At 34.1% G+C, this 24,930-nt stretch overlaps 1 protein-coding gene across 2 annotated transcripts in view; it reads left to right on the forward strand.

The window, feature by feature from the left end:
* Window positions 1-24,930, forward strand: part of LOC121371790 (inner centromere protein A-like) — a 43,109-nt gene that overhangs the window by 9,413 nt on the left and 8,766 nt on the right. The window contains exons 4-13 of one of the 2 annotated variants that reach the window (XM_041497937.1): window positions 477-1,158; window positions 3,075-3,152; window positions 3,989-4,698; window positions 5,847-5,949; window positions 6,313-6,365; window positions 6,545-6,611; window positions 7,522-7,656; window positions 17,919-18,028; window positions 21,481-21,651; window positions 22,562-22,637. In XM_041497937.1, the coding sequence (XP_041353871.1) occupies window positions 477-1,158; window positions 3,075-3,152; window positions 3,989-4,698; window positions 5,847-5,949; window positions 6,313-6,365; window positions 6,545-6,611; window positions 7,522-7,656; window positions 17,919-18,028; window positions 21,481-21,651; window positions 22,562-22,637 (2,185 nt within the window). The remainder of the gene's footprint in view (window positions 1-476; window positions 1,159-3,074; window positions 3,153-3,988; window positions 4,699-5,846; window positions 5,950-6,312; window positions 6,366-6,544; window positions 6,612-7,521; window positions 7,657-17,918; window positions 18,029-21,480; window positions 21,652-22,561; window positions 22,638-24,930) is intronic. The other variant, XM_041497938.1, reaches the window with a different exon arrangement.

The raw sequence follows: 24,930 nt of genomic DNA on the forward strand, positions 1-24,930 counted from the left end.
CCACTTTTACTCAGTTTCTGATGTCATGCTAAGTTGAAGATTTTCGCGTGTGACAGCTCATATATACATACATATATGCATGCATGCACAAATATATACACATATATATATACACAGAACTTCATTACTAGGTCACTGTAACCTACTTTTCACGGTCTACTGCACATAAACAGTAAATACTTGTCCGGACCATATCTTGCATACAGATGCATACAGGACCATGAAACCTCACATGTAGGAACAACTTGGGATGGTGGTGTGTCACATACAATTACTAGGTCTCTGTGATACAAATAAATCAAATCATTTATCTATATTCTGAACATCATATGGTTTTCCATCAAACTCCTCACGGGCGTAGCATGTATGTCACCGGTACTCTTGTTACAAAAAGAAATATTACAAATATTACAATTAATGTTTGAAAGGCTAATTTCTATTATATTTTCTTACTCTAAATTGAAATACTATTTCAGTACTGTTGAAAGTGAAAAAGACAGCAGCACTCCTTGTAAGACAACTCGACAAACAAGGACACGGCATGTGAAACAGACGAGTCCTGCTGCAACACGCGTAACGAGGAGCACCAGGTCACGATTAAACTTCACTAATTCGAGCTGTCCTTCCTCGTCCCAATCGAGCAGCCCAGATGGTGATGTCAAGACATCCGCTACCAAGCCCGTGTACCATGTTGTGTTTAGTCCTCCCCCAGCTTCTCCGGGCAGCATTGTTCGGCAGAGAACGTCTGCATACGAAGCTATGTTGGAGAAGAAGCACAGTCCAAGCCCATTAAAACAAGCAAGAAAAGTTGCAACAAATGATACACCAGAACACCATTCCATGCCAAATACACCAGAAACTTTGAAACCCCTCAAGGTGATAGGTAAAGTGACGTCGCCGAGTCTACGGAATAGTGCAAGCAAGGTCGCTTCCCAAAGTCTGAGGGAAACATTTGAAATTACTTCTAATGAAAATACACCTAGGAATTCAACGCCTGATGATCATTTCAATAACTCACGGGTGCTTAAGAGTGTGGAAAATAAAAGACGTTCTTCTAGAAAATCTCTGAAAGCTATGACGAAGCAGCTAAGAAAATTGTCTGGAAGACCCAGTAAAAGGTTAAGTCGAAACCCGCTCATGGAGTCATTCATAGACCAGGTAAACCATGGTTTGTAACATTAATCAGAAAGAATACTGTTAATTAGCAGACCTGTCAAAACAACTGTGGCACAGTAACCTTTGTGTAGTTATTCGGTATCTCTGACCTGTATTTGAATCCTAAAGTTTTTGTACATAAGTATTAACATAGATCCGACTTTGTTAAAATAGCAACAGATTCATAATTGGAAGAAAAAAATGTGACGTTAAAAGCTAAGTGAAATTTTATCTACAGTAATTTTGTTCACAGCAATGGATAGAAATCAGAAAATCTACCAGCAAGACAGTGGCAAATATCCATATGGTAATAAGTGTAAAATATTAAAATTACAATCCCCATACTTTTTAGACAATTCCATATTCAGTAGATTTATTGTTTTTATTGGGCCACTTGGCTTTTGGCATCAGATTGTTTTTCCGGACTTCTTTTTTTAGAAGGCCTTGAGATATTGAACTGAAATTTTGTATATAGTTTTATCATATCCCAGGGCTAGCTATGGGTCAACAGAAAATTTCACCAAATTATCTATAAAACTTCAAAAACTGCAGAAACCTAGTTTAGAGGCACTGATTTTCTGTTTCAGATTTTTCTCTTTTCCGTTTCATAATGTTACAAATTCTGTTTTTTCCCGTTTCAGTATTAAACAAATTCTGTTTTTGTTTCACTCAAACACACACCGCAGTTAATTGCTGGTATAAAATAAATAAATATGCAATGAGGCAAAACATGTCAGTAGTTTGTATTTATTTTCGGTTTTGTTTACGATATATCGGGAAAATAATTACAAACGATCACACTATAAACCACTTCCCTTGTATAATTTATTTTGAACAAAGCCTGGCATACAATATGCAATTACTACATTCCTTTGTGAGATCGGAAATATGGCAATGCCGCAAATGTTAAAAATTAATAAGCAAACATAACATAATATATCTTTCACTTGAGTAAATATCAGACAATTTTAGCTCACAATGTTCGGTTTTTCCCGTTAAATCGCCGGGAATAAGCGAAGAAAACACGACTGGTAAAACGTCTAGATACTCTACGTTAAACATTTGGCGTAACATACAAAGGTACTAGTGTCGTAGCGTAGCACAGGCAGATGTCGGTGTCCATAGTTTCTAGTTCGAAAAATAAATGTTAATTAATCAAATGCGCTATTTAAAGTTAACTAATGTTTTGGGAAAAAATCGGAAATTCCGTTTCAGATAGGTATTTCCGCGATTCCGCAATCGCAGAAAATCAGTGCCTCTACAAGTTAAATTTTCTGACAAAATATCAATTATTTCATGAAATTATTTCGCCAAATGAAAATAAAGTTTGCCAGTTTTTAAAATTCGCAATTGGCGAATTTGGCGAGTGCCAGAGCTAGCCCTGTATCCTGTTACAGATGAAGTTTATTTTCATGGCAATTTACCCATTTCTGACAGAGTTATGGCCCTTGAACTTAGCAGATATGAAATGTTTTTTTGCAGATTTCTGTTTTGCAATACCTGAAAATATTGAGGTGAAATTTTTTATATAGCTTTATCATATACTTTCATTGATCAAGTTTAACTTGCATGGTGATTTACCCACTTTTCACAGATGTTTGGCCCTTGAATTTAGGAGATAAGAAAAATTGTTGGATCAGGTAGGGGACGTGGTTTGCTTTAGCAATACTCTCAAAATGCTTGTTTTATTAGAAAATAACTGGGGTTTTGCAAGTTTTTAAGTTTAAAGTGATGATTTGGCTCAATTTTCTGATCACCCAGAGCCATCCCTGGTAATGGGTGTGAAATATCAAAGTTACATTCCCCTTAGTTTTAAACTAATTCTATATTAAGTAAGGTTTTAATATTGTATTTCGGGTCCACCCTGATATATGCATATATATATTAAAACATTTTATTTTTTTATGAATATTTTACAGGTAGAACCTATGCAGTGTGAAGAGGCTACCAAAAGACCACGTACTAGATTACGCCTGAAAAAGACAACTCTGAATAATGTACATATTTAATAATTTCAACTAAATATATTTGATTAAATAAACAAATCAGGGATGGCAATCTTTTGTAGAATCCCACAGATTTAGTCATTCTTAGGGTTGATGTCATAAGTCTAAATGGGATAACAAATTTGTTTAAGTGGTGTGGTGTATATCTTTAATTCTAACAGTCATCAGCACAATCCTAACCATTGCTGTAGCATTTATTTCTGTGTTATTTATTTATTGTTTACCATTGATGGGTTTCTTAAAAGTACTAAATATTAGTATTAATATTTGAAGATAACACAACTGAAACTGAAACTTCCATAGCCTGGTTTTTGTGCCCAGTGTGAAACCTCTAGATGTCACTTTTAGACTAATACCAGCAAGAACCGTCTAAGAGAATGCCATGCACAAAAATATGTAGGTTCTTTCTGGTTACCAAACTTAAAAGAATTTGAAGTGTTAGCTGTCAACAAAATGAAACTCTTATGCCATAGTTTGTAATTTACATTGTTTCAGAGAACAGTAGAGAAAGCACTTTGCAAATTGTTTATTCATGGCTAAATCCAATCTAAATGTTTAAAGTTCTCCAGAATACATCATTAATCTTTGATGAGGTTCCCATTTCATGTGTGGTATCTTAATTGCATTTTCTTCACATTCAGCTTGAACACCAGTGTTTTTGGTGTTTATTTACATTTTGATGCAGGATGATGTAATATGTTACATTTTAATAGTTTTCCGTCTATCTCTGAGTGCTATCCATCTGATATCATCTTATTTAGGGTAATCATATTAGGGTTTTTTAATTATTATTAGTAGTAGTTTTTAAATGCTTAAACATTTTTCAGAAGACTGTTTCAGACGTTTCTGGTAGAGAAGAAAGTGTCCCAACCAGTTCTGAATCCAACACAGAACGAGATCATGGTGTTCATTTAAGTGCTGATGATAAAGAAAATAAGGAAACTAATTTCAAGGTTCATGTGCAATCCTCCACTGAACAGCGAAAAACATCCATGCGACCTGAAGTATCAGATATGTCTGATAGTGAACATGAAACGTTTAGAGTGCCCAGAACAAAAACAAGGGTTAAGAAGGTGAAACGACTTAAAGTTCAAGGTTCTGAGAGTGATTTGCCCAGAACGTCTTGTAGTGACTCAGACACTAGTACTGAAAGACCGGTGAGACAGAGCACACGTACAAAGACGAGAAAGAATAAGGCCATTGAAAGTGAAACTGAGAAACATTCTGGATCTGTGAGTTCTGAAGACGCCGTCAGTGTCTTCCAGAACTGTGGTTCTATACCTACCGAATTTCAGATGCCCGACAACAACAGAGAAAAGTCGGCACAAAGAGATAGTGTGGACTCTGGGATTGTCAGTACTCACTGTAGTGCCAGCAATCTGGACCTTTCATCTAAAGGCATTGGTGCAGTTAATGTTGACAATACAATTGAAGAAGAGAATGTGTCTACATCGGCAACAAGTTCTGGGAGGAGGGCAAGCAACAAGTCTGACAACAGGAACATTAATTCAGAGCCAGAGAATGAAATACGTACAAGGTTTGTACATAAACAAATATTTGTATTAAAGGGATGTCCTGAGTTTTCCACTGTTACGTTTCTGAATAACAGTCCAACAATCCTTTTTTAACAACTAAAATGACATTAAACACATTTTCTTGTATAAATGATCAGTGCCTATACATGTACATGCAGTGTGTTTCTGACCATAATAATGTCTGTAGTAGCTGTCTTCATTTTATTATGTATCAAATATTATTTCGTATGTACAAAATTCTTTTGGGGTTAAATTTGGTTTGTTAAGTCACAGATATGCTAAACAAGAAAATTCATTTATAATATAAATTTAATAGTTGAAAGAGCATTGTTAGTGGAGAACATGTTACAATGGCAGCAAACTCGGGACAGTCTCTTTAATTATGAACTTATACATTGTTTTGATTTGCATGAGAAATGAAAGCTTACAAAAGATAAATAATGTATGCACAAGTGGGCATACCAATTGATGTCATTAATGGTACAATAATTTAAAAAAACAAAAAAACAAGCAGTCCCTTTTCGCTTACAAGTTTTAGAAGTCTGGACTCAAGGCTAACAAAATGTTGAAACTTTAATGTCGTGTGGATGTCACTAAAGATTTGGGTCTACTTCTATAAGCACATTTCAAGGTCTAATATTCTAAAAATGGAAAAACTATGATTTATAATCTTTCTCTTATTTTATGACCAGTCTTCTCACTATTTCTGTACACTAAAAAACCCTAAAATATAGGTTATCTCCTTTCTTCTGTCTGTCTGTCCGTCCATCTGTCCCACATAGTTTTCTGGATTTTTTTTACACAATGTCTTGAAATATTAAGCTGAAATTTTGTGTATAGCTTTATTATGTACTGTTATGGATGAAGTTCGACTTTCACAGCGATTTACCCATATTTGACAGAATTATGGTACTTAGGATATATGGAAATTTGTTTTCCGGACCTTTGAGATGACATTTTATATATTGCTTTATCTTGTACTGTTACAGATCAAGTTTAACTTTCTTGATGATTGACAGTTATGGATAGCCCTTGAATTTAGGAGATATGAAAATTTGTTAGGTCTGGTAGGGGACATATTGCTTTAGCAGTACTCAGAATGCTTGTTTCAAACTGGATCATCAATTTTTATGAGGGGGGGTTTTGTGAGGTTTTTCAGAACAAAAACTAGGAAACGACAAGCAGAAGAAGAGATGAAAAATGCAACTCCCAAACGGTCATGTACAGGATCTATGACCAGCTTTGCTAAAAATGTGAGTATAACCTGGTTTATTCAGTTAAAATCCAACCACCACTTCTACAGTTAAAACCTATATGTGCCAGCTATAGAGATCTGTTCTACTTTCATAATTTTGTTATTAATGCTACAGTGTATATGATACATAACCTATGTACTATGTATGTTTGGCTTGTATGGAAAGAAGAAATAATGTTTCAAAAACATTGTTGATTTTTATCAAGCTTAAATGGAGAACATTTCATGTCAATTTTAAGGGGACTTGTTTATTTTAATGTCTGATACAAATTTTATTATTTTGAATGATTAATAGCATACCAATATAGCTACTTCTGGTGAATATGTTCATGCATGTTATCTACTTGTATTTGTATTTTAGGAACAGAATGATCACAAACAAAGTTTAGAGCACAAGTCGTCAGAATCAGCTGGGTGAGTTGTAACATATAGTTAACAATTTTTATATTCCCTGTTTTGTAGGGAAATGACAAATAAAGAAGTTTTTAGGGTTTTTTTAAAGTATGTGGTTTGAGTAGTGCATGTAAATTGGTATATCTAAATTTATTTTTTGATTGATGCTGTTTATGACTGAATAGTTATTTTTGTTGCAGCGACAGTGGAAACAGTGATGGTGATTCTATGAATAACACACCTTCCCCAGAGTGTCCAAGAGACAAGGTATGTCTTTAAATATACTTGTTGTTTAACCGACACAGATAACTCCAGCATCTGTAATCCAGTGGTTTTTAGTATGTAGACCATCAGTCTGTTCGACTTATGTCTTTTTATTTTCAATAAATGTTATTTCAATTTTATAAAAATTATTGAAAATCATGCATTAAAATTACTTTTTGGCTAAAAGGAAAAAATGACATTTTTCATGTGATTTGTTTTTCCTGCCTGTAATTGTAATGAAGTATTAAAAATGATCAAGTATGATCAAGTATGGATAATGATGTCATCCTTGTTTTCAAATATAGTTAAGAACGTTTAATGTAGGTATTTTTGTCAGATGCTTTGCATCACTTAAGTGAAACAAAAAGTAGGAAGGAAGGAAGGAAATGGTTTATTTAACGACGCACTCAACACCTTTTATTTACGGTTATATGGCGTCGGACATATGGTTAAGGACCACACAGATACTGAGAGAGGAAACACACTGTCGCCACTTCATGGGCTACTCTTTTCAATTAGCAGCAAGGGATCTTTTATATGCACCATCCCATAGACAGGATAGCACATACCACAGCCTTTGATGTACCAGTCGTGGTGCACTGGCTGGAGCGAGAAATAGCCCAATGGGCCCACCGACGGGGATCGTTCCCAGACTGAACGCGCATAAAACAAGTGCTGTACCAAAAGGTAGGAATCCAAAGTATTCAGTGAAATAGATATAACATTATGGCCCATAGTTATTAATTTAAACAGAGTGTATCAAGCAGCATTATGTTCGGTCTGTCTCTAAAAAAAGAAAGAGATTGGATTTGTCACTTAGTTTAATGATGTTGCTTGGATGAAACTTTAAGAAATAAAAAGTATTCAATTATATATATATATATTTTTACATTATGATCCTAATATTTTTCAGGTTGTTCACCCTCGTTCTTACTCATTTATGAGTAGTATGAAGTATAACACTCCAAAACCATCAAATATTTTATCTGGCATGATAACATCATTTATTAAGAAGACCACAAGTACTCCAACACAAGTATCGCAACAGGTAAGCCTTTGGTATAATCGATTTTAGTGCATTACCTTGTTGTCCAGTACATTAGTATTGGGCTGTTAGACCCAGTGATTTTCCACGATCGTGGAAAACGGGCGGAATTCCCATTGTGAAACGAAATATACATTTGGAAACGGAATTACGATTTTCAGCGAAGTTTATAAAAAAAACTGTTTTCATTTTACTATTGTCACATGCTGTAAAACTGACGATTAGTCGTTATACATTACTATTGGCACACGCGTAATGTCTTTTGCCTGGAGTGAGTTCAGCAGGCGAGATATCTGGCCCGACGTCACACCAGTGGACATACTGTACACTGTATTCCCTTATTCCATATATCCCGCTAATTTGCATACGACACTCTCCGAAAAAAAGAAGAAATTATTAACAGGAAACTGAAGACAACTTGTATCTTTAAATTTAGTTTTCGGCTAGTATTTTCACTTGACAGCAATGGTGGCACATCGTGGTCATTCTCAGGGATCGATTGCAGATTGTGTCGGATAATTTGGTAATAAATTTGATCGTTTTACCAACAACGAAAATCACCAAATATTGGGATATGAATTGTAGTTCATTTTTTTAATAAAAATTCTGGTCAGAAAACCACTGTTATTGGGAATAATGAACATATGGACAACAAATGCTCGTAAGTAAACAACATTTTCAATCCTCTTTTTTTTAAAATAATTTTAATCAACATTAACTACAATATAAAAATTAGAAAAATAGTACTTACTGATTCAAACATGAACTTTATTTTTTGTATTTATAAAACATTTAAGTGAATTTATTTGAGTAAAAATTGTAAACTCAACATGGTTTTTGTCAAAAATTAATCCAGTAGTCTAAAGGTTAAGAGACTGATTTTTATGCTACACATTAAACTGAATGAAGACTTTGGGAACCAGTCAAAATAGTTTGCAAACGTTTCATGAAAAACGATTGGCTGAACGTAGCAATGTTACTTTATTTCCGCTGTGGTATGCGGATACTTCAGACTGTCAAAGCATTGTTAATGTATTGATTTCTATGAAGTTGTTTGGTTATTCAGGTCATTACAATTATAATATGTACCAGAAGAATCATGAATAAATAAAATTTTCTCCTTTAATTTGTCACAACTTGTGTTATTTAACTTGTTAATTACATATTATATTCTGAAACAGAAATGAAACAGAATTTACAAAAACATGAAATGAAAAATAGCTTCTTTTTTTTAACGGAAAACCACTGGGTCTAGGTTGTTTTGATTAGTTTATGTATAGTGTCTATTGGTTATTACTGTTCAGTAGGTGTTGGGCTTTTTTTATTAGTTTATGTATAGTGTCTATTGGTTATTACTGTTCAGTATGTTATGTGCTGTTTTGATTAGTTTATGTATAGTGTATTGGTTATTACTGTTCAGTATGTGATGTGCTGTTTTCATTAGTTTATGTATAGTGTCTGTTGGTTATTACTGTTCAGTATGTGATGTGCTGTTTTCATTAATTTATGTATAGTGTATTGGTTATTACTGTTCAGTATGTGATGTGCTGTTTTCATTAGTTTATGTATAGTGTATTGGTTATTACTGTTCAGTATGTGATGTGCTGTTTTCATTAGTTTATGTATAGTGTCTATTGGTTATTACTGTTCAGTAGGTGTTGGGCTTTTTTTATGTTTATGTATAGTGTCTATTGGTTATTACTGTTCAGTATGTGATGTGCTGTTTTCATTAGTTGATGTATAGTGTCTATTGGTTATTACTGTTCAGTATGTGTTGGGCTTTTTTAAAAATTAGTTTATGTATAGTGTCTATTGGTTATTACTGTTCAGTATGTGTTGGGCTTTTTTAAAAATTAGTTTATGTATAGTGTCTATTGGTTATTACTGTTCAGTAGGTGTTGGGCTTTTTTATTAGTTTATGTATAGTGTCTATTGGTTATTACTGTTCAGTATGTGTTGGGCTTTTTTTTATTAGTTTATGTGTAGTGTCTATTGGTTATTACTGTTCAGTATGTGATGTGCTGTTTTGATTAGTTTATGTATAGTGTCTGTTGGTTATTACTGTTCAGTATGTGATGTGCTGTTTTGATTAGTTTATGTATAGTGTCTGTTGGTTATTACTGTTCAGTATGTGATGTGCTGTTTTGATTAGTTTATGTGTAGTGTCTATTGGTTATTACTGTTCAGTATGTGATGTGCTGTTTTGATTAGTTTATGTATAGTGTATTGGTTATTACTGTTCAGTATGTGATGTGCTGTTTTGATTAGTTTATGTATAGTGTATTGGTTATTACTGCTCAGTATGTGATGTGCTGTTTTGATTAGTTTATGTATAGTGTCTATTGGTTATTACTGTTCAGTACGTGTTGGGCTTTTTTTTATTAGTTTATGTATAGTGTCTATTGGTTATTACTGTTCAGTATGTGTTGGGCTTTTTTTTTTAATTAGTTTATGTATAATGTCTATTGGTTATTACTGTTCAGTAGGTGTTGGGCTTTTTTTATTAGTTTATGTATAGTGTCTATTGGTTATTACTGTTCAGTATGTGATGTGCTGTTTTGATTAGTTTATGTATAGTGTCTGTTGGTTATTACTGTTCAGTATGTGATGTGCTGTTTTGATTAGTTTATGTGTAGTGTCTGTTGGTTATTACTGTTCAGTATGTGATGGGCTGTTTTGATTAGTTTATGTGTAGTGTCTATTGGTTATTACTGTTCAGTATGTGATGGGCTGTTTTGATTAGTTTATGTATAGTGTCTGTTGTCAGGGGTGCACAAATGTGAAATTGTGATAGTTGCCCGGTGGGCAACCAGTAGCTGAAGTTTGGTTGCCCAACATCATCTCTTGGTTGCCCACATATTTCATAAAACGTTTTATGAATATAATTTTGAACTGTCTTTAAAATGAAACTGAAATTTAAAATGTTTTTATTATTATCATTAACATTATTTATCTACAGCTCATCATCGCTTAGGCTGAAAAAAAGTTTGTTTTGTTAACGACACCACTGGAGCACACTAATTAATTAATTAATCATCGGCTATTGGATGTCAAACATTTAGTAATTCTGACTCGTCATCAGAGGAAACCCCTCTACATTTTTCCTAATGCAGAAAAGGACCGGCCTCGGTGGCGTCGTGGCAGGCCATCGGTCTACAGGCTGGTAGGTACTGGGTTCGGATCCCAGTCGAGGCATGGGATTTTTAATCCAGATACCGACTCCAAACCCTGAGTGAGTGCTCCGCAAGGCTCAATGGGTAGGTGTAAACCACTTGCACCGACCAGTGATCCATAACTGGTTCAACAAAGGCCATGGTTTGTGCTATCCTGCCTGTGGGAAGCGCAAATAAAAGATCCCTTGCTGCCTGTCGTAAAAAAGAGTAGCCTATGTGGCGACAGCGGGTTTCCTCTAAAAACAGTGTCAGAATGACCATATGTTTGACGTCCAATAGCCGATGATAAGATTAAAAATCAATGTGCTCTAGTGGCGTCGTTAAATAAAACAAACTTTACTTTTTTTTAATGCAGCAAGGGATCTTTTATATGCACTTTCCCACAGACAGGAAGGCACATACCACAGCCTTTGTCCGGTTGTTGTACACTGGTTGAAACGAGATAAAAAAAAACCAATCAGCTGAATGGATCCAAGAGGTGGTTCGATCTCGCTTGGGCTGTCACAGTCATAATACTTTGATGAACTCCGGGCTCATCCAGGATTAAAAATACCTGTTGCCAAAAAAATTGCCAAATGGGATTTTTATTTGCCCTAATGAAAATGTTTTAGCCAAAATTGTTTTGTGTAGTACTGTATAGAGTATTTATATATGAATATGAAAATGTATCTTTTTTAGCTAATTATGTACAAACTGGAATACATCTGAATAACAAAATTATCCCCGATCAAAATCAAAGACAGCAATGGGGGTAGGGGCAGTTAATATATTACTTTGATTTTTCAGTGGGTGAGGGGAGATATGCAGAGTTGGAAGCCAATGCCCTCTGCAAACACACCCAAAATTCTAAGGCCTATGGCATTAATAAAAATCTGAGAGCCAATACTCTTCTTTTTTTAAACAGTAAAATAGCAATCTTTATTTTGGTTTGAACTGCTTTTAATTGTATTTTAAAATAACCCCATCTATTCCACACCCCAACAATTTCGTAATTTGCGCCATTTTGTTGATTTCCGCATCGTGTTAAATGCTTGTTGTTGATTTCAGCTTGTAAAATACGTAGCCTAAGAATGCTGACTTCATGTTATGACAACTATCCATTTACATCAAACGGTTTTGATTAAAAAGATAATGAATTAAAATTTAACGGTCTTTTTAAAATCTAGCAAATTTTGAGATGTCACCTCACAGTCAACAAATGTATATAATATTTTATCTAACAAATATCATGATTATTTTTAACTAATTGTATACATATACATCAGTGTACGTTTAACCGCAATTTGTATAAATACTGCATGTTCCTTTCCCGCTATCGGGAAATGCATGAGTGCGAAATTAACAAAGACAACGGAAATAAACAAACAAAACAGCAATTAAGTATTCATTGATGCGAACAACTATTTGGTGGTGGGTTTTTTTCTCACAAATTTACATCAAGATTTACTTGCGTGTAATCGTATTGTTTAATGTCTGCAACACACTTGGCAACTCGTGCAGTTAATTTAGAAAATCGGGTAACTTCAAATATCAATATCACAACAAAGGTAATTTTCTGATTGATGTGAAAGGATATATTGTTGTAATAAATATTGTTTACTGCAGATATAATTATCCGCAATATGTGCTAACGACATGCTGGGTATATGTGTGCGTTCGCGCGTATGTATGTGTATCGACACTTGGTTATTGTTTGACTGGTTGGTGAAGTCCTACCGTTTTGACGATTCGTGCACGTGGGTGTGCGAGCACGTGGAAATGTGTATATACATGTTTACAACTACACATGTTCATTGCTTGTATGTATTGAAAATACCCTTGCGTTACACCAAAGGATTTGTGTGAGCGAGTTTACGTGCATTTATGATTATAGTCGGACATTTATATATAATTTTTGTTTTTATTAGTAATGTTATTATTGTTTAAAATTAAATGCTACGAACCACACCATTTCATAATTGTGGTTATACGTACTGTTTTACCCTTTTTATTATCTGCTTTTTTATTCTGTCGTATCTTCTACTCTAAATTCCCCTTTCTTTTTGAATGGTTACAGATAAAAAACACATATGAAGTTGTCTATGATAAGATTGCTTTATTGACAGGTGGGTTTTGCGTCGCTGCTGATTATAAGAAATGCACATAGTATTTGATACGTTTAATGTACCAGAATTTTGTCAAGCTTGCTGCTATGTATATCTATTAGTATTATTTTGCTTCATATTAGGTGAACCCCTTGCCTTGCCCATTCACAGTTTATTTTTAATATTGTTACTTGATGTCGGTTGATATAGTTGTGTACCGGGCAAGAGTATGGTTGCACCATAGTTTTGGATGCGGCAAACTGATTACCGATCTGATGAGTTTGTATTTTTATTTATGTTGTAGTTTGTTAGGAAAACGAGGTATAACTTTAGTTCTTTTACAATTGTTTTTATCTGGTGATGTCCATTTGAATCCAGGTCCACCCATTACGGTGTCATCTAGTATATCTGTTGCCCACCTGAACGTGAATGGACTTCTGCCCAAAGTAGATCTCATTGAAACGGAAATGTGCGATTTTGATGTAATTGCGATCACTGAAACCCATCTGAACCCTAACATCTCCAATCAAGATATTATTATTAAAGGATTTCATGAACCATATCGCAAGGATAGGACATATAATAATTGGGGCGGAGTAGCGGTTTATGTAAAAGACAATATAATATCTAAACATAGAGAAGATATGGATGTCCCCGGTCTGGAGGCTCTCTGGGTGGAATTGAACCGTAATAAATGTGAAATCCTATTAGGTACTTTTTATCGCGCACCATCTAGTACTACCGAATCGTGGATTTTAATTGAAGAATCGTTTAGTAGTGGTATTGATGATCGTATTAACAAAGTCATTATGATTGGTGATTTTAATGCAAACGTTTTCGAACGTGTCCATCCTAAAGTTGATCATTTGTGTGCCCGATTTCAATTGTCCCAATTAGTTAAAGAACCCACACGAATTACAGAAAATAGTAAAAGTACGCTCGACCTGATATTCGTTTCTTGTCCATTATACATAGTATCTTCCAATGTTCTTACTCCTTTCTGTAGTGATCATTCTCCAGTTGTGCTTCATATTGGTCCTAGACCTCACGAGAACAAAATACATGCATTTCAAAGAACTATCTGGGATTACCCTTCTGCCGATATTTGTGGTCTTAAAACATTTATTTAAAGTTTTAACTGGGATAACATTTTCCAATCGGAGTCCATTGATACAATAACGACAAATATAACTAACGTTTTATTAAATTCAGCGAAAACATTTATTCCTTATAAAATAGTTACTGTCCGACCTAGAGATAAACCTTTTATGAATGGCAACATTCGAAGATTAATGCGACAAAGACATAAACTTCACAATAAAGCTAAAAACAATAATACTCCTAATGACTGGGCCAACTTTAGGAAAACACGTAACTTGGTAATATCGGAGGTACGCAAAGCCAAATCAGAATATTTTAAGAAAATAGACAATAAAATTAACAGTTCAACCGATATTGGTACAAAATATTGGTGGAAACTTGTTAATTCTCACTTTAAAAATCGTGGGAGTATTAGTTTAACTATAACACCGCTGCTTGTCGATGGTAACGTCATTGATAATCCTAAGGAGATAGCCAATGTATTTAATGAATTCTTTATTAAACAATCTACTTTACACTGCCCGCAAGGAGAGCTTCCGACAGTAGACCTTACAGTTGATCCACTTATAGAAATAGAGCTAGTACAATCCGAAGTAGAAGATATCTTAAACACCCTTAATACATCCAAATCATCCGGCCCCGACTTTATTAGCAATAGATTACTTAAGTTACTAGCTAAAGAACTTTCATACCCTCTAACACGCTTGTTTAATCTATCATTACACCATTCCATTTTCCCCTCAGATTGGAAACTTGCTAACGTAAATCCTATTCATAAAAAGGGTAGTATCCATGAACCAAGTAATTATAGACCCATTTCACTTACAAGTAATCTCTCCAAACTTTTCGAAAAATGCATTTTTAAGCACATTTTCAATTTCTTTAGAATAAATAACACCATAACAAAATTCCAGTCTGGCTTTATTCCTGGCGATTCAACTGTTAACCAACTAATTGATTTTTATCATTTTATTTGTCATTCTATGGATGAAGGGAAAGAAGTTAGAGCAGTATTTTGCGATATAAGCAAAGCATTTGATCGAGTTTGGCATAAGGGTCTGATCTATAAATTAGAAACTGTTGGGATTTCGGGAAAACTCTTATTATGGTTTGAAAGCTATTTATCTGATCGAAGACAATGTGTAGTACTACAAAACCATTTCTCTCATACTAAACCCATTTCCGCAGGTGTCCCTCAAGGTTCTGTTCTTGGTCCTATTTTGTTTTTGGTATATATAAATGATATTGTTAATGGGATTACTTCAAATATTAGATTGTTCGCTGATGATACCTCATTATTTATTACTGTTGAAAATCCTGAACTATGTTGTAATATTTTAAACTCTGACTTAGAGCATATTAACAAGTGGGCTAAACGGTGGCTTGTTAAGTTCAGTCCCGAAAAAACCGAAACCTTGTTGTTTAGCCGAAAAATTAAAACCCCCAGCAATTCTAAGTTATTTTTAGACAACGTACAAGTATCAGAGGTTGATGTCCATAAACACTTGGGCCTTACATTCCAGAAATCTGCGGAATGGGATTTCCATATACAAAATATTGTAAGTAAGGCCAGTAAAATGGTAAATTGTCTTCGATCCTTTAAATATAGATTATCTAGAAAATCATTAGTAAAAATCTATAGATCATTTATTCTTCCCATTTTTGATTATGCCGATATTCTTTGGGATAATTGTAGTCTCCAACAGGCATACAATCTTGAAAATATACACTTGGACGCTTTGCGTACAATTTGTGGTTCTGTTCGGGGAACATCTCACGAGTTACTATATAGCGAAACTGGTTTTATATCTTTATCAGAATAATAACTTGCTCCCCACATTCTTGACATTACAATTACCACGCCCCATTTCTGCAAAAAAACCATATTACACTCGTAATGTAGATCGCCTCCTTACATACTTTTGTCGAACTAAACTTTTCGCGAATTCCTTTTTTCCTTCCACAGTTAAATTATGGAATAATATAACGTCCGATATTAGGAATTCTTCATCGTTAAATAGATTTAAATCAGAATTAAATACATCAGACCCAATTGTACCGTGCTACTTTTACGATGGTGATAGAAGGCAACAGATATTACATAGTTGACTCCGCTTGGGAACTAGTGATCTAAATGGTCATAAATTTGTAAGACACGTAAATGACAGTCCATTTTGTACTTATTGAAGATGCAGAATTTTTTTTATGTTATTGTCCACTATATAATGTAATTCGTAATACTCACCTGTCAAAATATCACAATCTTAATTGCAAGACTTTATTATTTGGTGACCCAAATTTTAGTACCCACGAAAATAGTGTTATATTTAAATCTGTTCAAGACTTTATAATTAATAGCAAACGTTTTGATAACTAACCATTCATTATTCCTCCTCCCTTCCCAACTGTGACTAAATAATATCATATCAACTATCTATTTTTATTTTTCCTTTCTTCTCTCTCTCTTCCATTCTTCTCATCTTAGCTAATTTGAATTTATTTAAATTATTATACTATTTCTGTCATCTTGATGTATCAAACTTGTATTTATAAATGTAGGGAGAGGCCTTAATATAGGCTCTTGCCTGTTGGCCAATCCCAAACCGCATTTTGACGGCAATAAATATTGTTTAAACTATAATGTCTGCAACAATGTCTTTTGACAGGTGCAGCAGTCTCGGCTGACTGTCAAGCGTGATCTGTTTGCACACTGAGAACAGTCAACAAACGTTTTCCTAATGTTCGCGAACTATGCGATTGGTTCCCGACGTGGACATTGGGTTTAACGTGAAGCACATAAACCAGTTTAGCGAACGTTTTTGTTTTGCTCGGTCTAGCTGAACTCAGTCTTAGCCTACTTGTCTTTGGCCCTGAACTAGCATGTGTATTAAAACTGACACGTAATTTAGGTCCGTTTTTATTACTTTGGCTCAAAGACTTTACAGAGTTAAAATAACACGGTACAGATTTTTTAGACTTTTCTTGCATACATGTTGCCGTTAAAATTAATAACTCATTATTAAAATAAGCAAACATTGTTATGCTGAATTCTTGATGACACCGCTTCTCGATACCATTTGCGAGATCCCTGTTAATATTTGGTATTATTATTTTATGTTAGGTGTCGGATAGATTATGTAACCGATTGTTCACATTTTTAGCTCAGAACTGGATGGTTGTTGGTGTAGTTTGTGGCCTTTCACATGTCTTGTGCCCTTTGCTAATAGCCACCATTCTGAAACGTACCTGTCTGCATTGAACTCGTCAAAATCATGCACAGTGGATGCTGAGTGGATGGCAGCGTTAGGGTGGATATTTATATGGCCTGTCAGTCAAGTTATCAGTTTCGATACTTTTGAATTGACTGTGACTGTCGAGAAGTTTTGTTTTTCATTTTACTTGTTTTATGATTTTCTTGGTTTCCCATTGGGCAACTGTTTGACAAAGAATGGTTGCCCGCAACATATTTTGGTTGTCCCTGGTGCGCGGACAACCGATTTGTGCACCCCTGTTGGTTATGTGATGGGTTGTTTTGATTAGTGTATGTATAGTGTCTATTGGTTATTACTGTTTAGTATGTGATGGGCTGTTTTGATAGTGTCTATTGGTTATTACTGTTCAGTATATGATGGGCTGTTTTGATTAGGTTATGTATAGTGTCTATTGGTTATTACTGTTCAGGATGTCTGCACAGGGTGTTGAAAGTATAAAATAGGTTTCTCAGCTTGTAGTGTCCCACTACATTTGTTTTGCACTAAACTTTATGGAAAACAAAGATGCCCGCTTATGTATGTATATCCACACAAATGTAAAATTGAGGGGTAACGTTATTTGTTGTTTTCTTTGTTATTTCTAGAAATATTAATTTCGATTCTAACTTTCTTTGGCATTGAATATTTGTTTTTAGATGCAAATGGAAATGAGAAGGAAAGAGTTCAAAGAGAAACAACAAAGAGAACAAGATCGCATTAAGAAACGTGAGGAACTTCTCAAGATGAAAATGGAAGAACGTAAAAGGTACATTTCTCAATTTCAATACACGAGCTGTATAGCTTCTTTCTAAAAAATATAATGTCACAGTATATTATGTCATGGAAAACAATATTAGGCAAAATAAGATTATGCATATGCTATTTACAGAATAAGGTACAGATTGGTACTAATGGGACATTTAAATGTCCACCAAGCCCTAATCTAGAATTGAAAAAGTAGAAGTGACTTCTTCTTTCCCAGAAGAAAGGGAAGAAATGTGATACAAAAATAGGCGATGTGAACATTTATGGGTCCATTTCTAAATGTATTCTGCATTCATTTCAAAAGGCTCCGAATTAGACACTCGCAGGGCATACAATTTGGCACAAATGATTTTGTCTTTCATTTGTCAGTTATGCAAAACCTATATCAACAAATGATTTATCGTTCGTGTAAAGCTGTGATCGTTCATCAGAAAATGTTTAAAAAAAAATAATACTGTTTTTGGAAGACAATAAGCCAACACTGCAAGTGTGAGAAAAATACAATGTATCCATTTCGAATCAGCATCGCAGTTGATACAAAGTCGGCACTGCAGTGATACAAAATTGGCACTGTGTTTAGAAGTCTAGAAAAGGTTTAGTAACATAGTTGCACCAACAAAATAAACATTTATCCTGCTTTTTCTTTATTTTTTAAACAATATCTTACTTCAAACATGTTTTAAATTTAAAACACTAAACAGATAAAAACATCGGGATTTCCTGTGACTTATTATTTCAAATTTCGTTTAGCGGGTGAAAGAAAAATAAATTGCAGTACATAAAATTTAACACGAACAATTTATTTTGTTGGTCAGTAGATTATACAAAACCAATTGAATATCAACATAAACAGATCGTTTGTTCAAAAGCTGTAATCACTCTTCAGAAACTCCAAATGTGTGTTGGCTAATGTCATCAATGTTTTGGAAAACTGCGTGCAATGGGAAATCCCTGACCTAGATGTATGGTAATTTTCTAACCAGCTTTTTCTCCATCATTCAATTTAACCAGCTTTTTCTCCATCGTTCAATTTGACCAGCTATTTCCTTCACGACCACCGTCTACTTTTGTTATAAAATACTACCTGCGTTAGCACGCCATCGATATATCTGCAATTTATGAAAGTTTGCTAAAATTCTGTCGTGAAGTCACGATATTCGGCATTTGAAGCACGTAACAGAACCTTTATGGGTAGTTTCTTATATTATTATATTCTATTCTACTATATTATATACCGATGCAATTTAATGACACTGATGAAAACAAAATACTGTATATTGCTGTGTATTAGCCAACTTTTTAAGTCTAGAAATGCTTTCCAAAAGAAGAAAGTTGGCTTATACGTGGAGGTATATTGGTTCATAAAGTTCTGATCGAAAACACTCCCAACTGCGACTTACAAATTTTGATCAGACCCGTACAGCCTTATGTAACAATAAGTTGTGCACAGTATAAATAAAACACCCCATAATACAATATTATGTAGTTTTGTGTTCTTGAATGCATTAATAGTTTGATGAATAGTAATAAAAATTACTTGTTCTATATCATTTTGTAAGCTCTTATTTGATTGGATCACACGATTTTGCCACCTGCACCAATGTAAACAACAGCCAAGGACCACAGAATCGTTTGTTTCTGTGTGGGGAGAAAACAAGGATTAAACATGCCTTAATGAGTTTTATTATTTGCTGTCCAATGAATAATGTAATTACTTATATGCAGTGATATTTTGTTACAGCTTGAATTGTTTATTTTCTTGTTTGGATTTATTGGTGCTATATTATTTTTGCAAGGCATGGAAGACGTTAACAAATTTACGATAATAATGACTGTGTCTGTAATAATCAAAGGGGAAAAAATATAATGAAAGTCTATTTGTTGACAGTATTATTGAAATCAACTGGACAAAAGATGACTTTGGCTTATACACAAGGCCAATGATTTTGATATTTAGTGACAAACTAAGAGGTCAACTTATACAATGAGTTGGCTAATAGACAGCAATATACAGCATGTTAAATTTTTTTTATAGATGGCTGTCATGACAGTCTCTCTCACCACTATTCCATGCCACTTGGAATAAGTCGGCCGATTGCAGTCAGGGCTTCTTTCGGACTGAATCTGGTATATTAATAGCAAACACAATGGCATTCTAGCGACTGCCTTGTGTCAGACAAAATGACCACTAATATTAATTTTGTGACTGTCAAAGCATGCCAATATATAGCCTCATCTGGCTCACACGAAGGTACCTGTGCAGCTACCGTTAGATTGATTTAGTTTAAAACCCATTTTGCCTGTCATAAGAGCAGGTACCATTTATTACGAACATGCACCACAGTGCGCCAGATCTCGTGCCACTATTGCGGGAAAATATTGTTCTTGTTACTATGAATAGCATTTCTAATTTCCAATTAATCCAAAATGACATTAATAATAATACATTTTTGTTAAATTATATCGGTGGCTAGTAAATGTTTTAAATCACTCATCCTATGGCTAGTGGATTTTATAAAAAAAATTCTAGAAGCCCTGGCTGTAAACAAATGACCCATTGACAGCAAAACATTTTGAACCAAGTTAATGGTAAATATCAAATGGGTTTATTACATGGATATTATTATTAAGGGTAAATTATAGGATAAATTAATTTATGGAATACACAAATAAATCGTTGGGGATCCGTAAGTTTGCAGCTTTTAATTTTAGAACGTAAAGATTAATCCAATTTTCATGTGAATTATTGTGCCCTGTTGTATGGGTTTTTATGCAAATGTTGCTAAACATAATATAGCTCATTTTAAAAATAATATTCTGTTCATTTAAGAATTGACCGCAATTATTTTTTGGTTCATGCAAGTATGAACCTAAAAAACAATGTGCACACTGTATGACTCCGCGTAGAGGGCCATACAAAAGTGTGCACATTGTGTTTTCAGTTCATACTTGCATGAACCAAAAAATAATTGCAGTCAAATCTTATAATTAAATGTATATGCATACTTTAACAATAAATAACTGAATTTATTTTGTTTAGCTTTAAATACGCCTTTAGCATTGTTTGTTTAAACTTCATTGATACTTATGTCATGTAAGAATGCAAACGTTCATTCACTATTATTTGAATCAGGTGCTTTTTTCTAATTTTGATATGCGACACCATTTTATCTAACTGCTGTGCATTTTTATGGATCATATTGTTATATTGGAAGGAATTGTCCTATTCATGTTTAGTTTATATTTTATGAAAGTGAATGAAGGGAATGTGTCTAACATTTATGCTGTCGGTGGAACCATTTAATTTTACAGCTGTAGAACATCGCTTACAAGTAAGTTACAGGCGTGAAGTTTCCTACATGATTTCTTTGGCCACAAAGGTCAATGGTAAAAATAAGGTGATCGATAAGATTGATTAATTTTAAAAATCATTAACTTCAGTTATTTTTACAGAAAAAGAGAAGAACGAATGAGAAAGGTTGCAGAACATCGTGAAATGAAAGAAAAGCTAGAAAAGGAAATGAAGGAACAAAATGCAAAAAAAATGGTGGAAAGATTGCAAACAACAGATAAACTGAAAGAAGAAAAACTGAAAGAAGAAAAAGAACTAAAAGCTAGAATACGGTATTACTGTATATATCGGTGCATTTGTTTGACACTGATGTTTTGTTTAAGATCCACAACTTGTAAGAAGTATTATTAACTTTTCATTGTCAGTTCTCAGGTTATAACCTCTTATGATTTAAGATCCACAACTTGTAAGAAGTATTATTAACTTTTCATTGTCAGTTCTCACTTTATAACCTCTTATGATTTAAAACTACATTCCCTGGAATATTTTTTATTATTTAAGCATATAGAACAGAAAATCCAATTACGTTTGGTGCATATATGACGCCGCACTCCACATTGGTTTCACTACGCTGGCTTATCCAGGTCAAAAACAAAGCCATGATTTTGAAAGTGGCGACGAATCAAGCGTATACGTTTGACTATATCCATTCATAGCGAACACACACAACTTTTTTAAAAGTGCATTTGAGCTTGTATTTCACATTTGTACATGATGTTATAATATGGTAACATGATAATGTAACTTTAAGATCCACAACTTGTAAGAAGTATTATTAACTTTTCGTTGTCAGTTCTCACTTTATAACCTCTTATGATTTAAGATTTTCTGTCATACAGTGAAACCTCTCTAAACTGGAATTCCCTCAAAATGACATTTTTCATGGCCCATTTTTAAATATCTGTACAGACGAAAACCTCTCTAAACTGGATACCTTTTAAAACCTGACTTTTCACTTGGTCCCGAGGTTGTCTGGTTTAGAGGAGTTTCACTGTATATAAGCACACTCTTCTTGGGTTTTTTAAAGAATATGCATAACATATTTTATAAAAATGTGCATAATACATTGAGAAAAATACAGATAATATGTCAGTGTTATATTTGTTTTAATAGGTTAGGTTAACCTACTAACTTGTACCAAATGGACAAACTAAAGCTTCAGAATTTTTTCAATTTTTAAAGGCTAAAGAAACAGCAGGAAGCTGAAATTCGTCGTAAACTGGACGCAGAAGAAAGATTGCGAAAACAACTAGAAATGGTAATGTTAATCAAGCTGTGATTTTTTTTAAATTATTATTATTTTTATTAGTAATATTGACTTAAAGCCGCACACCCTAATTCCATCCAGCGAAAATAAATTATAATTTGGCTAATCTACAAACCTGTAACACACTTAGATCACGTTTTTATCAAATGGAGTGAAAAAGCAGGTTTTATATCGATAAATACCATGGGAATCCCCATGTCCCAATTGCTTGAAATAATTTTGAAAGTTTGTATTCTGATGTCACCGGTAGATGTCGCTCGAAGCACAACAATGCCTACGTCACGACAAATTTCACAGACTTGGGGTGCATTCTTTTCACCTCTCCTGGACATGTTCCAACTGTTCTGTCCTGGTTGTATCCCCTCTCCAGATATCGTAAGACTTAGCAAAATTATTGGTTTTACGGGTTTGTAACGTTTTGTATTGAGACACTTACTTGTCTGAACTTTATTGTTACTGAAAATGTTCATGAACTGTGAAGAAAAATCTCACAAATGAACAACAACAAATCGGATGTTGATTGCGCGAACCGTGCACGAGAAAACAAACTGAACCAAAATGATAATGGTCACGTGATATACCAACGTCTGTGACACTGAAATGGAAATATCCCCTCTAAAAATAGATTGGACCTCGCCTGCTTAACGTTTTTTTCTCGACAGAACGTCTTGTGAAAAAATGCATTTTGTGGTTTTACAAACATCAGGATTCCCAAAAAGCACTTCAGGTGAATGGAAATGTGTATTCTAAATAATAAAATGTAAGTAAAGTGCAATTTTATTTGTGAAAAATGGGGTTTAATAGCGAAAAACAACGCCGTAATGGTTAACAAATAGCCGTAACTAGGGTGTGTCCCTTTAATAGTCCAGTCAAATCTGCTTACTTATTATTATTTAGTCCCCTACCGGTCCGTCTGTCTGTTCCACATATAGTTTTCAGAATGCCTCAGGATATTGAGCTGAAATTTTGTATAGAACTTTATCATGTCCTGTTACAGATCAAGTTTGACTTTTGTGGTAATTTACTAATTTTTGACAGTTATGGACCTTGAATTTAGGAGATATGAAGATTAGTTTTCTGGACTTTTTTTTATTTTATTCACAGTATACCTCAAGATATTGAGCTAAAATTTTGTGTATAGCTTTATCATGTACTGTTACAGATCAGGTTTAATGTTAATTTACCCATTTGTCGCAGAGTATGGCTCTTGGACTTGGGAGATTGGTAGGAGTCATGTATTTCTTTAGTAGTACTCTCAAAATACTTTTTGTATTTAACATGGTTTCCAATAATTCTGTTCAGTTAACATTGATACCTCTGCCTATAAATGTGACCCACCCTGGCGAATTCAGTCACATGTCGCAAAAAATTAAATTTGACTTTTATGCATATTCTTAACCTGTAGAGAGTCAGCTTCAGTATGGTGCAAAAATTATTAAAATATATTGATTTTTGACAGAGCTTGAGCAAAACATGTTCGGTGATACGTAAGATCATTATTTTGAGATACCGTATAACCGGAAATTTTCGAGGATTTTTATTTGCGTGAGTTTCGAGGGTAAATAGCATCAAATATAAATCCTTGAAAATATTTGAAAAAATCAACAAATTCTAACTAAAATATTTATTGTGAAAACCATAACACACTGACAATTTACCGGAACATTTTATTTCCTGTCATGCACTGTCCACCGGATACGACAAGAGAATAGTATAGTCAAAACAACAAGTTAGAATTTTAAGTTAGAGTTATTGCGTGAATCTCACTGTTTGTAGAATATAATGAAATATTTTTTAATTTCGTATATTGTTTTTGTCAATGTCCGCCCGCACTGCATTAGAGATTCTGGGGTGGATGAATGCAGATTTCAACATTTCCTGGCATATTTTTAATTCTGCCATAACTTTCATAATCCACCTTGCATGAATTGGTTTTATCGCCGAAGTACGCATTTCAATCTTGATGTCCGTTACAACTTCGCCATGTTTCATAGCCAGGGAAACCCACTTGGAATACCATGTGGTAAAATTAGACTTCATGGCGTCCTTAAGTGCTTTGTTCACACATATGTCGTAATTGGCTTTACACAAAATCAAAGACTGTGATCAGTTGTCTGTCGAATAGCATACCGGGTATCACAGTGGTAGTATCGAACAACTGGCAGCCGAAGTGAAACTTTAATCAACAATAGCAAGTATTCTCGCAACTAGACTTGCTAAAACTCGAAAATAAAATCACTTTCAATTTAGATTTGGCAAACAACGAAAATAAGAAACCTTGAAA

This window comes from Gigantopelta aegis, chromosome 4, assembly GCF_016097555.1.
Source record: "Gigantopelta aegis isolate Gae_Host chromosome 4, Gae_host_genome, whole genome shotgun sequence".
NCBI lineage: Eukaryota > Metazoa > Mollusca > Gastropoda > Neomphalida > Peltospiridae > Gigantopelta > Gigantopelta aegis.